This window comes from Orussus abietinus, unplaced genomic scaffold (genome assembly GCF_000612105.2).
Source record: "Orussus abietinus isolate OABI.00-Male unplaced genomic scaffold, Oabi_2.0 scaffold182, whole genome shotgun sequence".
In the NCBI taxonomy this organism is placed as follows: Eukaryota; Metazoa; Arthropoda; class Insecta; order Hymenoptera; family Orussidae; genus Orussus; species Orussus abietinus.
The window spans coordinates 132,326-151,801 of NW_019394357.1; the positions used below are offsets into that span (position 1 = coordinate 132,326).

At 42.4% G+C, this 19,476-nt stretch overlaps 4 protein-coding genes across 9 annotated transcripts; 1 reads left to right on the forward strand and 3 right to left on the reverse strand.

The window, feature by feature from the left end:
* Positions 1-71: 71 nt before the first annotated feature.
* Positions 72-2,567, forward strand: LOC105699728 (NAD-dependent protein deacetylase sirtuin-2). 4 transcript variants are annotated; one of them, XM_012424942.2, is made up of 7 exons: positions 74-237; positions 400-608; positions 980-1,222; positions 1,344-1,700; positions 1,797-1,992; positions 2,087-2,279; positions 2,360-2,567. In XM_012424942.2, exons 2-7 carry the CDS (start codon positions 575-577, stop codon positions 2,423-2,425), a joined length of 1,089 nt encoding a protein of 362 aa, XP_012280365.1. In that variant the 5' UTR covers positions 74-237; positions 400-574; the 3' UTR covers positions 2,426-2,567. The 4 variants fall into 4 exon arrangements, with proteins under 4 accessions (XP_012280366.1, XP_012280365.1, XP_012280364.1 ...); XM_012424943.2 differs by having other exon boundaries at positions 72-451; XM_012424941.2 differs by having other exon boundaries at positions 74-608.
* An 11-nt stretch (positions 2,568-2,578) lies between these two features.
* Positions 2,579-6,849, reverse strand: LOC105699725 (probable 2-oxoglutarate dehydrogenase E1 component DHKTD1 homolog, mitochondrial). The gene is made up of 13 exons (XM_012424937.1): positions 6,395-6,849; positions 5,985-6,274; positions 5,703-5,922; positions 5,274-5,623; positions 4,985-5,206; positions 4,753-4,910; positions 4,407-4,674; positions 4,010-4,217; positions 3,522-3,934; positions 3,332-3,452; positions 3,077-3,265; positions 2,932-3,017; positions 2,579-2,784 (listed from the first exon to the last, which is right to left on the reverse strand). The coding sequence occupies exons 1-13, from the start codon at positions 6,570-6,572 to the stop codon at positions 2,674-2,676; spliced, it is 2,814 nt and encodes a 937-aa protein (XP_012280360.1). The 5' UTR covers positions 6,573-6,849; the 3' UTR covers positions 2,579-2,673.
* Positions 6,850-6,946: 97 nt separating this feature from the next.
* LOC105699726 (poly(U)-specific endoribonuclease homolog) lies at positions 6,947-11,207 on the reverse strand. Its single transcript, XM_012424938.2, has 6 exons — positions 11,068-11,207; positions 8,995-9,438; positions 8,415-8,918; positions 8,044-8,338; positions 7,488-7,920; positions 6,947-7,395 (listed from the first exon to the last, which is right to left on the reverse strand). Exons 1-6 carry the CDS (start codon positions 11,120-11,122, stop codon positions 7,162-7,164), a joined length of 1,965 nt encoding a protein of 654 aa, XP_012280361.1. The 5' UTR covers positions 11,123-11,207; the 3' UTR covers positions 6,947-7,161.
* A 2,824-nt stretch (positions 11,208-14,031) lies between these two features.
* On the reverse strand, positions 14,032-19,253 carry LOC105699731. 3 transcript variants are annotated; one of them, XM_023431991.1, is made up of 2 exons: positions 18,713-19,253; positions 14,032-14,705 (listed from the first exon to the last, which is right to left on the reverse strand). In XM_023431991.1, exons 1-2 carry the CDS (start codon positions 18,770-18,772, stop codon positions 14,391-14,393), a joined length of 375 nt encoding a protein of 124 aa, XP_023287759.1. In that variant the 5' UTR covers positions 18,773-19,253; the 3' UTR covers positions 14,032-14,390. The 3 variants fall into 3 exon arrangements, with proteins under 3 accessions (XP_023287759.1, XP_023287761.1, XP_023287760.1); XM_023431993.1 differs by lacking the exon at positions 18,713-19,253 and adding an exon at positions 16,800-17,345; XM_023431992.1 differs by lacking the exon at positions 18,713-19,253 and adding an exon at positions 16,008-16,545.
* Positions 19,254-19,476: the final 223 nt, after the last annotated feature.

The window sequence follows — 19,476 nt, forward strand, 5'->3', positions numbered from 1 at the left end:
TGGAACGATTTGTATCCTACGTGTGCATTCATGGATCGAAGAATCTTTCAACTAAATGACTTTTAGTCTGCGCCATTTTCGAAGTCTGATGATGATGGCAATTATCTCAACCTTGAGATTCCATTAACGATAGTCACATTACCTGTGCCTATGCTTTTGTATGTCTACTAAAACGATCCAAAGATAATTATTTCAAACGAATCTGATATTAAATACTTGATACACTAGCAAAAAAAGGTCAGGAACTCCAAAGTGGCGCCAAAAAAATGGCGCTATTATTGAGCTAAATCGCGTATTTACATTTTCATTTAGCGAATGTAGTGATAAGTGAAAAATGAATCGACTTTTATTTGAATTTATGAAAACATTTAAAAAGGGTGAATTCGTATTTGCATGTAGGTGTAAGTTCACGACGGTGATATGCGATTATGTGAGAAATCACAGTGCGAAGGTGAGGGCAATATCTCAATGAATGGAGGTTGCGCTCTGCGAAAGAAAACACGAAAGTTTGTGTCAATAAACGTGGACAAGAGACATTGTTAGGATACAGGGGTATCATTGATTATCGAGTGCCATGGAAAAAGAGGGTGATGCGGAGGAGCGGAAGGGTAATATTGTTAGGGAAAGCTTATCGTCATTTGACGCGCAATCTGACGTTTCACGTCTAGGTTATGTTTCATCTGTCAGATGTTTTCGCATCTTCGATAGTTTAAAATATTATGCGATGAGAATTCTTAACACATTTGAGAAAGCACGCGAATAGTATCGTTTCTTAAGTTGTATTTTGTGAGTATCAATGAATTGCTTTGAGCCGTGAAGTTAATATTGTGAAAAAATATTGTTTATGAAAAGGGAGCGAATCTGATTTTGTGTTATTGAAATGTAGGGTAATTCGCTGTAAATTAATATTCTTTTAATCATTCTGAACGTTCATGTTATTTTTACATAGATGTGTAAATTAATCAATTTTTTCGTACAGGAGGTGATGCGAGCGAGGCAGATCCTCAAACATCAGTTGACAATCTAGACGATTCAGAAGACTCACAGATGGAGAAGATTTATAAGTATCTGTCTCAAAAATTGAAAATTTATGACTCAGACAAAGATGAACCTCAACCACAGAAAATTCTCAAAGAATTCACATTGGATGGCATTGTCGATTACATTAAGGAGAATGGATGCCACAGAATCATTACCATGGCTGGTGCAGGAATTTCCACTTGTGAGTTTTGCAAGGGAAATGTACACATCTTTTTAATATTGTGTTGTTGTTTTCTTATGGCATCAGGTAGAAACATCATCCTGGAATTGTACTAGAATCAATAAGTATTTTATTGTTGCAGCTGCTGGAATTCCTGATTTTCGATCGCCATCCAGTGGACTATATCACAACCTAGCTAAATACGATTTACCACATCCTCAGGCGATCTTTGAGATAAAGTTTTTTAAAAAAGATCCGAAACCATTCTTCACATTAGCTAAACAGTTAATGCCTGAAGGATTTAAACCTACTGTTAGTCACTATTTTATTAGATTACTGTGGGAAAAAGGATTACTTCTGCGCCATTATACTCAGAATATTGATACGTTAGAAAGAGTTGCAGGAATTCCCGAAGAACTTCTGTGCGAAGCTCATGGAACATTTCATACTGGACGTTGTTTAAAATGTCGAGCACCTTATACACTTGATTGGATGAAAGGTATCTGAAATTGTATAACCATAAACCCTGCTGAATTTAGTTCAATGTATCTCTTAACAAAATTAGCTGAAACATTGTATATATAATATATTTTAGAGAAAATATTTACGGACCTTGTGCCAATATGCGAAGAATGCGATGAAGGAGTTGTAAAGCCAGATATTGTGTTTTTTGGAGAAATGCTACCTGACCGCTTTCACGCACTTATTGATAAAGACTTTTCAAAAGCAGATCTTTTAATTATCATGGGCTCGAGTTTAGTGGTACAACCGTTTGCTTCACTGGTAGATAAGTATGTGATAATTATGTTTGTTGTACATGAATATGATGCTTTCTTTATGGTTACTTTTGAATTCTGAAATTTGAATGTAAATTAATTTTTCCAGAGTAAGTTCATCTTGTCCACGATTACTTATCAACAAAGAGAAAGTGGGCATTCAGGATAGATTAGTTCGGTTTTTTGGTATGAGACAAGGGCTAGTATTTGATCCTAGTGAATCCCACGCTGGACGTGACGCAGCATGGCTAGGTGATTGTGACACTGGATGTCAACTTTTGGCTGAGAAACTTGGTTGGGGGGTGAGTTTAGATATTTAATATGTTCGAAAAATTCTGTATAATTATATAATCATTCATTTTCCGTTAATCTCTTTTAACAGGACGAATTGAAGACCCTAGTTGAAAAAGAACATCAACGACTGGAGGCTGATAAAACTAAAAAATAATCTCTAATTTAAATTTGGCACTGTTATTTAAACTAATGTAGGAAATTTATTATTTTTTTCTCCAAAACATTAACAAGTAACTTAGTGTACCGCTAAAACACCCAATAATAGGCAAATAAATTGGAAGAGAAATAATTTATTACATACGTAGTATTGCTGTGCCCGATTTATTACTTTTAATTACACACAGGTGCACATGAAAATTAATACATAACATTTTTAGAAAAAGTCATACGTACATCTGACGGTCACGAGTTGATCGTAAATGGCTTAGATACAATTTCTTGAGCTTCTTTTTGGTGTATATAGCCTATTCCAACGGCACTCGCGGCTAACGGCTCGCGACCGCAATACTTCAACTGAAGAAAATAAAACTCAAATTAAACACATAAAACTGGGTATTAAATTTTAAGAGAAAATACAGCTTTTGTAAGTATAAATGCTATACAAGATATTTATGTTGTATGTCTGATCATTATTTCCTAATTTATAAAAGTGAGGCGTACCCGTTTTCCACATAAATTTTCAAATCGTGGTTTTATAAAAGTCCATGCTCCCATATTTTGTGGTTCCTCCTGACTCCACACGAAAACTACCGAAGAATTCTCACAATCATTACGCCAATTTTGTCCATATCAATTTCTTACTTACCATGTGCATGTTTGTACTTTTGAATTTCTTCATGCAGCTCCAGAAACGGGAAAGGACATAAGCACTCCAATCTCACGATTGCAACATTTTTAATCTTTTGAGCCTTTCTTGCTTCATCGAGTGCATAATAATGTTTCCCAGTAACCAGTATCACTTTTGTTACAGACGTCTCATCTGCCGTTTCATCTCCTAAAAGAAAGTGATTAATAATTTTTGACGGTGAACATTGTAATTTACTATGTTCAACATATCTACCTATAACATTTTTAAAACGGTTTCCTGGGCACATTTCTGTCAAGGTCGAAGTCGCAGCACGATGTCGAAGAAGGATCTTAGGGCCGACAATTATCAATGGCTTCCTGAAGTTCCTGATCATCTAAGTAAGTAATATTTCAATATACCTAACATTTGTTTTACTTAACACCAACAATGGAAATTCATTTACCTGTCGCCTAAGCAAATGGAAATACTGTGCAGGTGTGGTGGGGTTGACTACTTGTATGTTCACGTCATCTCCATCAGGCCTGTCTTCTCTGCTATCACTGAGCTGTAAGAACCTTTCGAACCTGGAGGAACTGTGATCAGGACCTGCACCATCATATCCATGAGGAAGAAGCAGGGTCAATCCACTGCTGGTCATCCATTTCGTCTCACCACTGGTGACAAACGTGTCTATAATGATCTGTGCACCATTACAAAAATCACCGAATTGAGCTTCCCAAATCGGCAAGGTTGTCGGCGATTCTATACTCAGGCCATATTCAAATCCGAGAACTGCTTCCTCCGATAAAATACTGTTGGCAATTTCTATCTTCCCCACCTGGTCCTTCACCATCTCATTTAAAGGTATGAAAATCTCTAAAAAATGGTCGTCAAACATTAGCGAACAATTTCAATCATACACATTCTTTTCGTCAAAGAAATTGAAAGTACCTCCCGTAGTTTGGTCGACAAGCATTGTGTGCCTCTGGGAAAACGTCCCACGACCGACATCCTGGCCACTGATTCTCACGTTATATCCTTGATAGAGCAGACTTCCAAATGCCAATGCCTCTGCAGTGGACCAGTCCAGTCTATTTCCATCTTCGATTTTATTCAACCTACTTTGTACATGACTCTTCAGCAGTTGTGGGTGAACGTTCTGTAGAAAGAACGAATAAAGTAAAACATTTTAAATCGCATGAAAAGACAATGAAAATCCTTCTAAAGGTACATGGCAAAGTGTCTATAAAGAATAAATGTTTAAATAATTATTTTCAAGTTCTCAGGAGAGGTATCAAAGGAAAGGCGTTTGAAAGGAAATATGGTTCTCGTGGCAATGGAAATTTACCAAGTCATCCGGAAAGGAAACACTTTTCGTAGCAACGAATTTCAGGAGCTGCAAATCTACTCCAGTGTCCCAGGTAGTGATTGACGATTCGGCTTGTTTTATGCCGAGCCACTTTCCACTGAGGTAAGTTGCCTTAGGTGTGTAGTTGTCAATTTCCTTTAAAGCCTTGAACAGCTTTGCTGTATGCTCCTCCGTCATGGAAAGTCCTTCAGCCTCCGAAAGGACTTTTTCTTTTATTAATTTACTCAAGTAACTGTCGGGTACCGATCTGAAACATAACGTTTCTTGAATACTTCCCTCAAGTGGTCCAAATAAAGTGTGACTCATTTTTGACCGTAAAACTTACGGACGATTGTGAATAATTTTATAAATTTCAGGATTCGTGAAAGTGGGATCATCGAGCTCATTGTGGCCCCACCGTCTAAAGCAATTCAGATCCACGAAGACGTCTTTCCGAAATTTTCTTTGGTATCTAAAGGCAACTCTGGTTGCTCTGACGACCATCTGCAAAACGTAGAGTGAGGTACAGTGAGAACGTTTTTGCCAAATATAAGTAAATTATAATAACTTATACCGACCTCTGGGTCGTCTCCGTTTACGTGAATAACGGGAGCGCAAATTGATTTTGCGATGTCGGTGCAGTACCTCGACGATCGTCCTCTAGATGGCGGGGTCGTGAAGCCCAACTGATTGTTTATAACTATGTGAATCGTACCACCTATCTCGAAATGCGGAGCTCCACTCAGAGCCAGACATTCTTGGTTTACTCCTTGGCCAGCATAAGCAGCATCGCCGTGTACCTTCAAAGAATATATTAATTAGTTTCTTTATCTTTAACAAAATGGCGAAAGTGAAATTGACAATTACTTGGACGTTCACGACTTTGTCACTCCATTGAGAGTTTTGGTCCTCCGAGTATGCCCCGTCTTTGAGAGCTTGCATGGTTCCTCTCGTTTTGCCCATGGATACTGGATTGACAGCCTCCAAGTGGGAAGGATTGTAGAGCATTGTTACGTGCAGATTTTTATTATTTTTCTGTAGATCAACGGACGACGTGAAGTGGCTAGTAACGTCTCCCGAAGCCTTGGCCTCGTCGGGAAACTCCGATAGACCTCGCAGTTTGTGGAACAACATTTCTGGAGGGAATTTTAACATCCCCGTTAAGAAATCTAACCGACCTCGGTGAGGCATGCAGAGAACGATGTGGCCCAGAGTATCTGCAACGCGATCAGAATAAATACAGGTCGCTGTAAAATAGATGTTTCTTATTTTTTAATACGCCGTTTCTCAGCTTACCGCGGGCGGAAAGTTCGAACAGCTCATGGAAAAACGCCATCATGCTTTCCGCTCCTTCGCCACCGTATCTCTTGAAGCTTACGAATTTTATGGCTAGAAATTTGTCCAAAGCTTGACTTTTTAACATCTCCAGAGCGATCGCGCGTTTCGTTTGGACGCCCAATGGCTCATCATAGCATTTCTCAATATTTTCTGCAAACCATTCCCTCTCTTCCTCTGACTGCAAATGAGTGATTATAAAATGTCCCTTCTTTATAGAGAGAATTAAACGCTTAGTCTCACCTCTAAGTAGCTAAATTCTGTTCCTATGCGAGAGGCATATATTTTGTTCAACATCTCAACGGCCTCTTTTACACTTCCACTCTCTTTATCGGCGAGCAAAATCCCCTTGAAGGAGACATTATCACTTGGATCCAGCCCGAATTTCTCGGGTAATAATTCCGTGAGAAAATCCGGCTTGTCAGTGGACACTGGATTCACGGTAGCTCGTTTATGAGCATGCTCTCTGTACGCTGTAACGAGCCTGTAAAAATTGCTGTGCTTAGCCCTCGCCTCCAGATTTTCCTTCGCCACTGAAACGTAAAAAACTGCCATTGCCGAGACTTTTCTCGATTTTCGAATACGATTAAAAAATGTATTCTCCGTAATTCTTAATCTATTTGTTGCAGTGGAATATTGTATCGTCGAATTACCTTGGAAGTATTTCCTCGGCTTTGGCCTGTATCCGTAGGTGCCATTCTGGCTGTGATAACACCTGTGATCACTGCATCTACAGGACAGGTACCCCCCACGACGGGAAACGACTTTTTGCCGCAACTCCGCCCCAAGGATTTCGTATTTTCTCAAAGTCAACTCCACGTACTTGTACATATCCAGAAAGGCCGCGTATCTTGCTGGCTCGTGGAAGATCTTGTGCAATTACACTCGGGACCATGGCTCGGGTTTTTGTGGCTTTATCGAGAGCGAATGGACAGCTCCTACGCGACCTTATCTGTTTACTTGTGAAGCGCGCATCGTCTAAGTATCAGAAATCTAGGGTTCCGTGTATGCATACTCTTATCCCTACTTCTCCGAGTCCCCTCTCTTGTCAAGTAATCGTACCCCCTCCTACTACCAAGTCTTCATATAACACCAAGCAAGTCGCTAAACTTAAGGACGCGGCATTCCGTCAATTATTTGTTCGCGATATCGGTACTCTTCACCAGCGATAGCAGATTCGGTTGGAAAGAAACAAATCGTTGGACTTTTCTTTCCGAAAAATTTTATTTATTGGTACACCAACCATTGGTCCCATGATAAAAGCATCGACAGATTTTTCTCACAATTATTATATACATCCGTTGAGACAAATAGAGAGGTCTGTGTCATGACATCGGTCAAGTCGCTCGGTTATATCGGCAACTTCCTAAAGGAACCTTTACAAAGCATCAGTTCTTATATTTTCTTTCTTAAATAGCACCTATATGTCGGGGTAAGCCGACCCGATCAAATCCTTCCCCCTGTATCTGAACTTATGTGTCATGATGTTAAATTTAGTTCCCCCCAGGGAAACTGGGCAAGCCTTGTCCTGCCTTACGAAGAAACATACGGTGTAAAGGGACATTTCAAGTTCGGGAGAAGTTCCGATGAACATCGACGTGACCGGCTTGTCGATCCCATTGAACTTCGCATGCAGCTTTACTATCGAGGCTTTCTGAAAAATGGAAAAACGGAGACAAGATTTAAAGGAGGAGGAAGGAGGTCTCTTCAATTAAAACGAATATATTCTAACGAAAAACAACTCACGTCGCCCAGGTCGACCTTCTTTACGTATCCAAGGTAGTCGGCCCTCTTCTTTACTTCCTCGGCGTTGAAGTATATCCAGTTATGGAGTCCGGAGACTTCGGTGCCGAGTTTCAATTCGCTCATGAAAACATGCTCGAACCCTGAGCTCCCGATTTTCCCCTCTCCTCTGGAGAACAGGTTAAACCACATTCTCCTCAAGGTATCCTTGTACTCGTAATAGTCCTTACGAATGAATCCCTTGTCGGCGAGGAACCTCATCGCAGCGGACATGACGTTGGTGCTTAAAAAGGTGTCAACCAGGTGACTCTCCTCCTGTCGCTGTGCTGGACTGATGTACTCATTGACACGGGAGTCGAGCTGGTAATTGTCGTAAATCGCGAGTACACTCTGTATCGTGGGACTCTGCAGAGCCTCTGGCTTCACGTCCAGCAATCTGCGTGCAAGGCGCAATTTTGTCTACATCTCTTTATATGCCAATATTAATTTTTCAGGTTCAGAACAGAAAAGAGTTAAGAGTATACCTGCAGAAATTAATTGAAAGGGGCAGAATACTCACGGCAATGGAGCTTCGTCGGTGGGACTGTTGCCGGTGGTCTGTTTCTGCAGGTTAACCGTGATGTGCTTTTTGGCGTTGTTGACGTCCTTGATGAACAGTGATTCAGAGAGTTTCTCCAAGTCTTCATCGGTGACGGTGTTGCCCTTGCTGTAAGTCGGGTTGCTAGAGTATACCTTGCCTCCTGTGGATCCAGCAACGGCCCCGGCAACGGCTCCTGCTGCAGCTCCAGCAGCTAGACCTGTTGCTGGACCTATTACTGGTTTTGCTGTGGTGGGTTGTCCCCTTTGCGGCTGACCTATTAGAAACAAAATCTATTACAATTAAATTCACAGGTAATGTTAACGTTTAATCGAAAGTTGAAATACACATGCCTAAGCTAGGGGATCCTGGTTGACTAGGTTGGGATGCAGGTCTGTTTTGGCCACCCGAAACTCCAATAGCTGGTTGGGGACCACCTCTTGGCGAAGGAGTAGGTGACCCTGGTCTGCTATCACCGGAGGCTACCTCGGCCCAACTTTTCCCTCCAGCCGGAAAAGCATTTCCTGGAGCAACTCCTGGTGCTCCTGCTATGTTTTGCCCAGTGGTTCCCGAGGGAAGATTAGGAAAATCTGGTCTCGTCCCTTGCTGAGGACTTCCGGGTTGGGGCCTGCCCTGGTTGGGAGCATTGCCTGGACCCTGTTGAGGTCCTGGCAGAGGTGATGGTGGTCCGGAGACAGGTGACGGTGGTCCCGAAACGGGCGATCCTGGAGGCCTCTGTCCTTGTTGGCCTGGGGCACCTCCAGTTGGAGATTCCGGCCGCGGTCCTAAAGGTGGAGGGCTGCGATTTCCGGCATTAGGCTGGACTCCAATGGCGGGAGATGCAGGCCTGCCAGGACCTACAAGAAATATTTATTAATAATGAAATTTAAAAGGAAAGTCGTCTTGAAATTCCAAGGGAGCAAGATAATGTACCTGGAGAAGGTGCCTGAGGACTTCCGGGAGTGAATGCAGGGCCCTGAGCCGGAAGTTTTGGAGGCTGCCTCGCAGGATCGCCAGCACCGGTTAGTCCTGCTGCCCAGTCCCTGTAACCTTGACCATTGGCCCCTCCAGTTCCAGGCTTTGCCGGTTTTGAACCAGGAAATTCAAGCCCCACCTCAGTTCCTGGATTCGGTTTGCGATTCTGAGGAGTCCTGGCGTTGGAGCCGACCGTTCCAGCTCCAATTACCAGGCCAGGATCTGCTGCTCCTGCTAAAGCTTTATTAACGTTGACCGCCGATCCTCTTGGAGGCGGAGCAGGAGTTGTTTTTAAAGCTACCGGAGCAACCGTCGTGGTCGTTGTTGTGGTCGTCGTGGTTGTCGTGGTAGTTTCCTCGTCTTTCTTTTTCTTCCAGAATTTCCAACCCGCTTCAGCATCCTCTGTAGAAGAATCATAAATTTGAAGTTTCGAAATCGCTCATTCAGCTTGAATTTCTTATTCAACGAAACTGCCCCACTTTTGAGTGGAGTTTTGTAACAGAGGTCAAGGATTCCCACCCGTCCGTGGCAGAGTTCACAGTTTTCTGACAAAAAGCGAGAGATATCGCATAATAACGTTGGTGAACGTGGAGCTCGATTAATTTAATATACTCGAATTGGGGTCAGAGTAGTTATCCGTTGCCAGATTATATTTTACATGGGGATGAGGCAATTATGAACTGCCATGATCTGTAAGTACTTTTAACTATATTTTGTGACTGACAGAGGTAGCCTCCATCTATTTTTAGGTGTGACACTGGCTCCTCCTGGAATTCTAAAGTCGAAATTTATTTGCAATTGTTAAACAAAGAGATCGGAAGGAGGCCTGAAGAATTCGTGATTTCAACAGTTCCTTGCTCTTACTTTGGCACGCACGTACTTTCTTATTAATATTTATGTAGTCTCAAAAGTGGGCTCCATGCGAGACGGATTTTTCCATCGGGACAATAGAGGGGGAAACTATATCATAAATAATAAGAAATATGCGAATATTGATGATGCACGTCCGGGAAAGTACTCAATGCTTACTATTATCTTACATAATTACTCAGCCGGCGTCAGGAAACTTTCCAATCCTATTCAGTTAGGAATTTATGTACTTCTCAGAAAGGTTTATATTCGGGCCTCTTGAAGCTTTGATGTATTACTCGTTTTTTTGTGTGCAAAAATTTCCTATGCGTATCCTTGGCATAGAGCCGTGAGTCATGTCTTTAGCAACAACGACCTCTCCGATTTCGACCTCGACCTCGACTTTCGAGACGCCGATACGCCGCCATTTTGCCGCGGAGATATTGCATTCGAAATTAATTTCATGGCTTTTGGGCAGTGATTCGATTAAATGATACTTATTGAAGCTTCGGTAACACTTCGAGAAGGAAACGGCGATTCCGTCGCACGTATTATTCGTCAGTTATGTGCGCCAACGATAACCTTTTTGGGAGGAAAAAAAAATATATACGCGTATTGGTTCAAAGATCACGCATGCTACTCGTTTTCCTTGTTGCTGCGTTCTAGAATCGTGTACAGAAGAATACATTCTACCCCAGCAGATTGGGTTTGAGCTCAATGCACGCTTTTCACTGTCCTGCAATTTCTCTGAAAATTAATGGAACGCCTTTAACATCACGAAATTTGCGAACAATTTCAATGAAGCGCAAAAAACATCACTGATGAATCGATGTCAGCGATTGTTTTCATTTGACTCAGAGGTTCGCTGACTTAGGTCATCGGTGATTATAGTTTTAAATCGTGCTCTTCACGCGGTGTCGCATTAGACATGCAAATGGTCCGGTGGGTGTGAAATAAATACCGGAAGTGGGCACTTAGAACGGATTTAAGGGATTTTAAATAGCCTTCGTACGCGCAAGAACGTCTTATTGCTGAGAAAAATAGGATGCAATTTCTATGTACTTTGTAAGCGAGTACGTGTAACCTGAGGGTTATTTTCCCGTTATTTACGGCGTGTCATTAGTTGGCGGTTTGTCGTTATCGGTTAAAATGTGATTTTCGTAATTTCCTTCCGCCACTTACCAATCAGTAATAGTGATACCAGCAAGAAAAGAAAGAGGGTTGTCCTTAACTTCATGGCTGATATTTCTTTGACTCGAAGCGATAACTAGTTCAGCGTAGAAATGTTGCGTTCTCGTATGAGTCTTACGATAAACTGGTCTCGCCGTTCGTCTTAAGACCTAAAAGCCGTTTTACTTTCCCCTGAGGCTCGTTTCTCATTGGCTGCCTTGTATTCAAGGCTCTACTCAATTGGATTCCTCCGATACAGCTGTACATACAAGGCCTCCGCTCGGTGTGAAATCCTTGCACTACCATTGTTTAACAATAAAAGCACTTTGGGACGCGCCGGAAATGAATTTTATATTCGGAATATCAGTTCTAGACAATGAGATTTTTTTATTATAATTAATTCACGCGGGAATCTTGATAGCTTGTTTGATAATAAACGATTTTGTATCGGATCACTCTTCAGAGATTTATTGATTTACTTTAAATTCATGTAACTTATTATTTACAGGTGGGCGCACATATACAATTAGTCCATCGTCGCAACTTTATAACGGGCAACATGATTTCTTAAATAACTCCAAATATGAAAACCCTTATAATCATGGTACTTGAATGTTCTTCAACTTATGATTAAATAACTATTTACATTAATAGTCATCGGTGTAGGCACAGGATGAGACTGTTTAACAATTAATTTAATCTATATGAAATTAGCGAGAAATGGGTCATTTGCGGCCATATTGGCGTCGGAGGAAAATTCATTTCAGTTTTTACCATTGCCATTGGCCACAGTGTTCTGCCAAGAAGCCACATCGAATTTCATTCGACATGGATCGACCTCAAGTTAAGTTTACTCCTCAGATAAATACAGTTACACGCTGCAATCCGACTCGTAAACACAGGGACGCACAGGAACGTACGTTGGGTCATCCATGCAAAACAGAAATTAATCCGAGCATCTCCAGATAAGAGAAAACTAATTCACACATACATTCGTAACTAAGCAAAGAAAAACTCCCCGACAAATGCAGTTATTCTGCATTTTCAAGGAACATAAATAGAATTCTTCGAGGCTGTCTAACCGGATGAAAACATGGCGTCTCGTCTAGAAGGAAAATCACCTCGACGATTTCTGATTTTCCTCATCTTGACGTACATTGCATAACAAGCTTCGCACGTATCTCCCGAGTGCAGATCCTTCGTTTCTATGGTATTATGTAAGAACTGCCGATCTGATCCGAGATCTGATTCTCCATCCCTCTAGGCTTAGTATAAACTGATGCATACGATTAGGCATATTCTTTATTCCGTCCTTTTCCTTTGGTGTATAAAGGTTGTCCCACGGTCAGAGGAAAGTATATCGCCAGCCAGAAGACGAAGAGGACCAGCAAACCGAGCATAATCCTGGATCTAAGAGTGTCCCATCCTACCAGGATCTGCCTCTGAATTACCCGCAATTCTTCACCAACGGAGGACTGAAATGAAGAGGAAAGATTTTTTAATATTCATAGATACTACCGTCGTAAATTTGTACGTGCATATATGGACAAATGAAGGGGTAATTGTACTTCTTCATTGAAGTCGTCGTCAGCCAATTTTTGAGAGCTTGGATTTTGTCGCATTTGAATCGCCTTGTCTTCGGTTTTCTTGCTTGATTTACCGGCCACGAGTCCGGCGAATTGCTTAGCGCTGATTTCCGTGGATGGTCCAGGTTGCGGGTCCGAAATGTCGTCGTTTTTCCGAAAAGGGAGCGGGAATTTTCCGCCACTTTCCACGCCTCCCCCTACAATAAAATAAGTACCACGAGTTACGTTGCGAAGCTACTGGATTCAAATTTAAGACCGGAATCATTGTTTACATCACCTGAGCCTTACCCTTCCAAATACCTTGACGTCCGGGAATTCTGCCTTCGAAAGAATGGAATGATTGGCCAGGGAACTCCCTCCCAGAATCTCGATCGGGTACTTTTCGTCTTTGAGTTTTCCCTCGAGTTGAGCGTAAAGCTCGGTCGATTCATACAGCATATAGATTCCGAAGTGTAGTCACTGAAAGAGAAAAAGATTAGCTACAGTTGGGATCATAACCGAGCACGAATTGTTAGTAGTTTTTGTTGTGTCGTTTCCTTTAAACGTTTGTGGCTTGCGCTCTTTTTACCGACAATTTATACTAAGTTACTGCTATTTGAAGGAACGAGACTGGCGCATAAGAACAGAATTACTTTTACGGGGGACCTTTTTCTTCCTTGTCAGGGCTCAGGAAACCCACTTTTTACCACTTAATATTTCTATTAATAACAGTGGAATATGAATGCGACCGCAGATTTAGCTGAGAATTTGCTCGGGATTTGCCTCGTTAGTCGTAAAATGCGGTTGCAGAATTTTCCTAGACGTTTTCCTCGGTGCCAACGAATTCCCGCTGTTGCACAAGATTCTGGCCGACAAACGAGCGTTTCTTTGGGTATAGAAATCGGAAGAAAGCAGTCTTACCTTAAAACTCTTGTTGGCTGCTACTAAACAGTCGTCGCGGACTAAATATCAGTCCCGATCCGTTCAGGATTTATGGAATCCTGGCGAATTGTTTTCTCCAAACTGTAGGAGCGCATACACTGCAAAATCAAGAGATTACGTTATCAATAAATATTCCTTTTCACGAGGGACGCCCAGTCCCTGATTCTTCTGCATATTCATACTTGTGGTTTACCTCTATTGCACAATTTTACAAGCGCAAAAAAGGATCCTTTTTCCATCCTGTCGCATGTATCGGCTAGGTTGAAAATTTCAGCTCTTCTTCGCAGAATGTCACTTTTCCTCGATAAAACAGCCCATGGCTAACTTCACGCTTAATTCGCGGAAACATTAATTCCTCCACCAACTATTTAGATTGCGAGATTACGAAACGGACATTGTCATCGAAAATGATATCTTCTTTTTGTCCGAGAACTGGGACAAAAGTTGGGCAGATCTCAAAAGAGTCTCATACTTCTGCATCTTTTTATTCAATCCCAATCGCCAATTGCTCGTCGATTGCAGAGAAAGTGATGATATAAAAATATGTACAATTACTCATGCGAACATTTTTGTGAATTGGCACTCGGAGCGATTATACGCCCGTGACGATGTACTGTTAAATATCACACGATTTTAACATGTCCCCTCGGTTAATTACACCCTCTCCCCCCTGCCATTAAAATGTCAAGTTATTTACACAAATGTCGGATGCAAACGTCGTTATATCCGGGATATTAGATATTATTGTAGAACGGCCCGAGATGGCCGCGGAAAATGAAGTCATGCCCCCTTGACATTGATCATCATTGATAATGTTTATTAAACATTTCAGAGGATCTGATATTGCGCCAGCAGGGTGTAGACAATGACCCAAACGATAAGGGCTACTATCACGGAGACGAGGAAGATGGTCTTGAGGAGGTGCCAGGGACTTTCCGGCCGTGGTTCACCTCGACTTCTCGAGGCTTTGCAACCTCCATTTCTGCAAGGGATGCCGCCAGCCGGCAAAGGGGTTGACGTCGCGACGCTGGACGTCGGGGCGACCACCTTTATCATCCCCAACTCGGTTTCCCCAGCTCCGGTGCCGATGCTGGCACCTCGAGAGCCACTTTTCCTGGGCTCGAATGTCGCCGGGCCATCGATCTGGAAAGAAATTCGAAATCTCACCTTGGATTTTAAGACACTCTCTATTTTGGAACATCTTTAAAATAAGGGTATTCCAATTAATCGTCGCTGGAAAATAATATGAGATGAGAACATGGGGTCTTCGATGCGAGAAACGATGGGAAAGGAATTTCGGCTATGATTTAATCACAACGCAATCACAGCGCAACGTGAGGGTAATTCACGTGAAATAACTCAAGTTAGAGTAACTTCTAATAATAAATTACGTGCACTGGGATCCGACTCTTGCCGGGGAAGATGTCTTTCTTGGGCTCTGGTCCCAATTCGTAGACAGAATCCATGATGCAGATTACTTGGTCCAGGTATGGGAAATCCCACATAGAACCGGGGCACGGCACCACCACCATCTATTTTTGAAACCCGATTAACCGAGACTCTTACTTAATTTATGAAATCTCTTAAAGGAGAATCTCGTGAGGGACAATTTATGAGAAATTTCACCCGAAGCGAGAGAGAAAAGAAGGAGACAGAAATCGTAAGGAAGATCACGATGAATGCGATTTCCATTTATTCTGAGCTATTGAGAGATTCTTCTTTTGTAATTATACCGCAGACATTTGCCTTTTGTCGGGACGTTATTAATAAATTATCACATAAGCTGCATCAGTAAGCATGCTGCGATAATTCTGTCGTGAAATCTCGTAAATTAAGTCAACCTAATTAGCCGGGTTAAGCGATGTGTAAAGAAGCAACATTGTAGTCTAATTAGCTGGGAAATGTGGGGGGGATTGGGGAGACTTATTGTTACAACTTGCGAATAAATAGTCTCCATGATTTCCAAGCACAGCGATTCGACGTACTCGTATCAACGGTCATTGCGATTGCCGTGCAAGTGAGACCCATATGCTCATGTACTTTTTCTCGACACAGCATCCACTCACTTTCTACAGCCTCACCTCGTCCTTCTTACAGGGCACCATACAACGTCGATACGTACAAAAGAAAATTCGATACCGAGCGACACGATAACGAAATCGTTTTACAGAACCTCTCTGATCTCTTCACCGCTCACGACAGATTAGAAAGGTATTCTTCATGTAATTTAAATTTACTGTAATCGGAGCGGGACCGAATTTATCATTGGCATGGCGCTAAGCATCGGCATACTTTCCCTCAGCCGAAGTACTACCACTGGCAATACTATCGAAGGAAAGAAAGGAGGAAGAAGTCGACCAGCTGATCTCACCCCGATTTTCGTCGAAGTCGTTCGATTTTCCGCGAAGACGATTTCTTTTTTTTTTTTTTTTCTAGACAACCTACTTTGAATCGGGGTCCATTGTAGATCCTACGGTTGGCATCGACATTCATCCTAATCGCCTTGGCATTTAAAGCCCTCTCGACTCGCCTAAGTTCTTCCCGGGTTTTTCTCCCGGCACATCATCGCCGCAACTTCCAACATCCGTCCCCGGGTTCACTTTCTCTCCTTATATTATTCGTAACTTCCTCTTCTTGTCACTGATCATTGGCCCGAATGACTCGAACACCGCAGTGCCGGTAACGAGGACAGTGGAAGGAAAATCCAACAGGCACCGACGTTAACTCTTTCCAAAAGTGCGACTTGAATAATTTCACCTTCTGCGAGCGCAGAATTTATTCGCACCGAACGAAACGAGGTATTGAATTTCTTTTCGTCTCTTCTCGGCAAGCAGTTTATCGAGTGTCGAGTGACGAGTATCGATGGAGCACATTGACTGTACCAGAACGAGCCCGTCAGCGACGGGGAGCCGGAGAATAATACTCGGCGACTAACTGAGGAACTAGCCAGTTAACGAACAGGGCGCCTCTTTATCAGTCTTTATCTATACTGACCCCTGATCTCCCCATTATCTAACGTTTTCTCCCAGGACGTGCATGTATGATTTTTTTTTTTAATTATGCACATTTTCAGGATAATCAATTGTAATCCGACCGGTTAAGGCGTCAATAAAAACCACGTGGCTCAACGTGGACAGCGACTCGTTTCTCTCATACGCGACTCTTCCTCACCTTCGATTATATTAAGGAAACCCTAGTGCAATTAACCATTTTATTAATCAAATTTACGGGAGATACCTTGCGCAGCTTCGTGAGGCTCATTCGGTTGACGGCGATTGTCAGGGGGTCCTTCTCAGGCTGTCATTTGGCAGGAGTCATGTAAATCCTCAAAATTGATAGAAGTGAAGTTAATTGGACCCGAATGTCATGTATCAATTTTAGGACGTGCTCCTATAAAAAGGGATCAAGGAATCGGCACGATAGGCGAGCAGACTGTCATCGCGAATGACATTTGGAACATTGCGGATGAATGGTATAAATGACGCGTGAAAATTCGAAAAATGACCCATGTCGAATTTTGCGAAGGGCTACTCGTGGTGTCGACTGATTTTGTAATAAATGACAACCGTCCGTCCACGATGTCATTGATGTGTCAAGAGGGAAGCGACGAGGTGGGGAAATGATGCTGCATTCTGCACGGTCTGAAAAGAACGCGATTACTTGTCTCCGTACAATTTGCCACGTGCGATTTGTACTCCGTGCAGCGTTAAATCGGGCACGGTTTGCGTCATAGATAGAAAGGAGAAAGTTCCCTTTTTCTTGCCTGCAGCACCACGAAGAATGTGGACGAAGACACCCAAGATGAGCAAACTTCCACACCGGAGATACGAAAGAATTGTGCACGGGACGTACGAGGACGTACCATGAGAGATTTGCACCTCCGTTGCATCTGCACACGAGCCTCAGAAAAGAGATTACAAAAAACTGCACAACGAAGCACGACATGTCATTCCAAACACCTAGCACCTTTTCTTGTCGCAAAATTAACGGTGCGTTGATAATCAGATGAGTCAATGTCTGGCTTTCGATTTGCACACATCGTGAATAATATTTAACTTTTATCTCCAGGAAGAGAGCATGCCAAGAAGTTAATCAGGCTTCCGGTTGGCAGGATCGAAACCGCAAGGTTTTGGATTTCCTGTTTTCGACGGACGAGTATGTCCACGTCTGAATTCTCCCCGGTCTTATCATAGTGGCTCCCCTTTTTTTTTAACCGCATTAATTTTACATGTTATTCGTTAGTATTATCTCATTTGTAATACATGTCACTCGGTGTCGCGTTACGCTGCTCGACTATGAATTTCCCGCCGGTAATGCGATACGAACCCCGATAATGACGGATGAGCCTAGTTTTTTACGGTTGTAATGGCTTGCAATCGCCTCCAAGTTATGCAACGGTAACTCTGAACCGTTCATCCCGGAAAACGAGTTGCAGACATTATCCTCAGGCATGTCAAGAATATGCAATATTACAGCAATATAAAACGGGCGGGTGATTTGCATGGGTTTGTTATTTGTGTTTGCCAGTCGTGACGTTCGAAACGACCGAAATGATAAAGATAAAAGTTACGGCTATGTCTTGGCAGAAATTCAAATCGTGAAAATACTCGACGCCGGTCGAACGGCAGAGGTGGGTAGGAGGTATAATTATTAATATTTAACGTGATATTGAAGTTACGTGTCCACACGTTGCTCACGCAAAATATACGGTCGACTGCACGGATACGTAATTGCTGACTTCTGCATATTAAATCACTCTTCGTCATTGTTTCTACGGCCAATGCAGTATTTATACCGCGAGTCGATACCATTTGGAGCGGCATTCAATTCTCGATTAGTCGTCAAATTTGTAATAGATATTCATTTTAGCGCCTCCCCTCTACGAGTTCTTTTCTGACATTTACTTCCATGTTAATAAGCATCCAAGAAGATCGTATATACGATGCTGGCATCGTATATACGATCACTGAGCACACCGATACCAGCACCGAGATTCCGTCCTCTCACTTTCAGGGTAGTTCAAGGTAAATAATTTTTTCCTGCCTCGAAGAAATCCAAGCTCGCATCCCGAGTCGTACCTGTTATAATAACATTTTCTGTCGCGGGGTCTTCTCCGAAAGACATTCTGTTACCCTTTTAAGCTCACTCACCTGTTGAGGATGCCACGTGTGCTTGAAGAAGCTTTTACAGCACTTGAGACTGAACGGCATGATCTCGATTTTGTGGTAAATATTCCTGATGCACTATATTCAGTCGATGGGATATCCTTCAGGCTGGGATTTTTCCATTCAGATCATTACCATTTTTTCGTAATTTCCTTATCGGTAACATTGTTCTGAGATTAAATCGAAAACGCAGTGCCTGTTTTCAGTTCATAATTCACTCGGCTCTCGTGTGCCGTTGAAGGCAGTGAAACGGCAACGAATACCGGCTAATGAAATACCTTGCCACTTCCTGATTTACTTTGTAATTATATGTGCGATTGTCAGTATCAAAGCGCGCACTTTGCTCTTCATTACACATTTACTTCTATTGTCCGTCACGACGAGTGTTAGAAAATTTGAATTATATTAATCTCTTGAGGGCTTTACAGTTGTATGTTTTCTATTTTAAGAGTTTGGTTTATCCATTTTCACGAGTAACAATTTTTTGGAGCGAAAGGAGCGAACCGCACGGCGCGAGCGCTCACCAAGGTATGAGGTAAGACCGCTCGGGACTCAGTACTTGACAGTGCAAGGAAAAGAGTGGAGGTGCGTACACGTAGAAGCCGCACTTACGCGAGTTCATGCTTTTTCTTCGGCCCACTTCTTTTCGGGACTTTCACCACCTGAGTACTTTAATACATCCTCCTATGATTCTTAAATTAATAAGAAATATATGAACACTGCTTTACTTTTGCAATAAGTGTTAAATA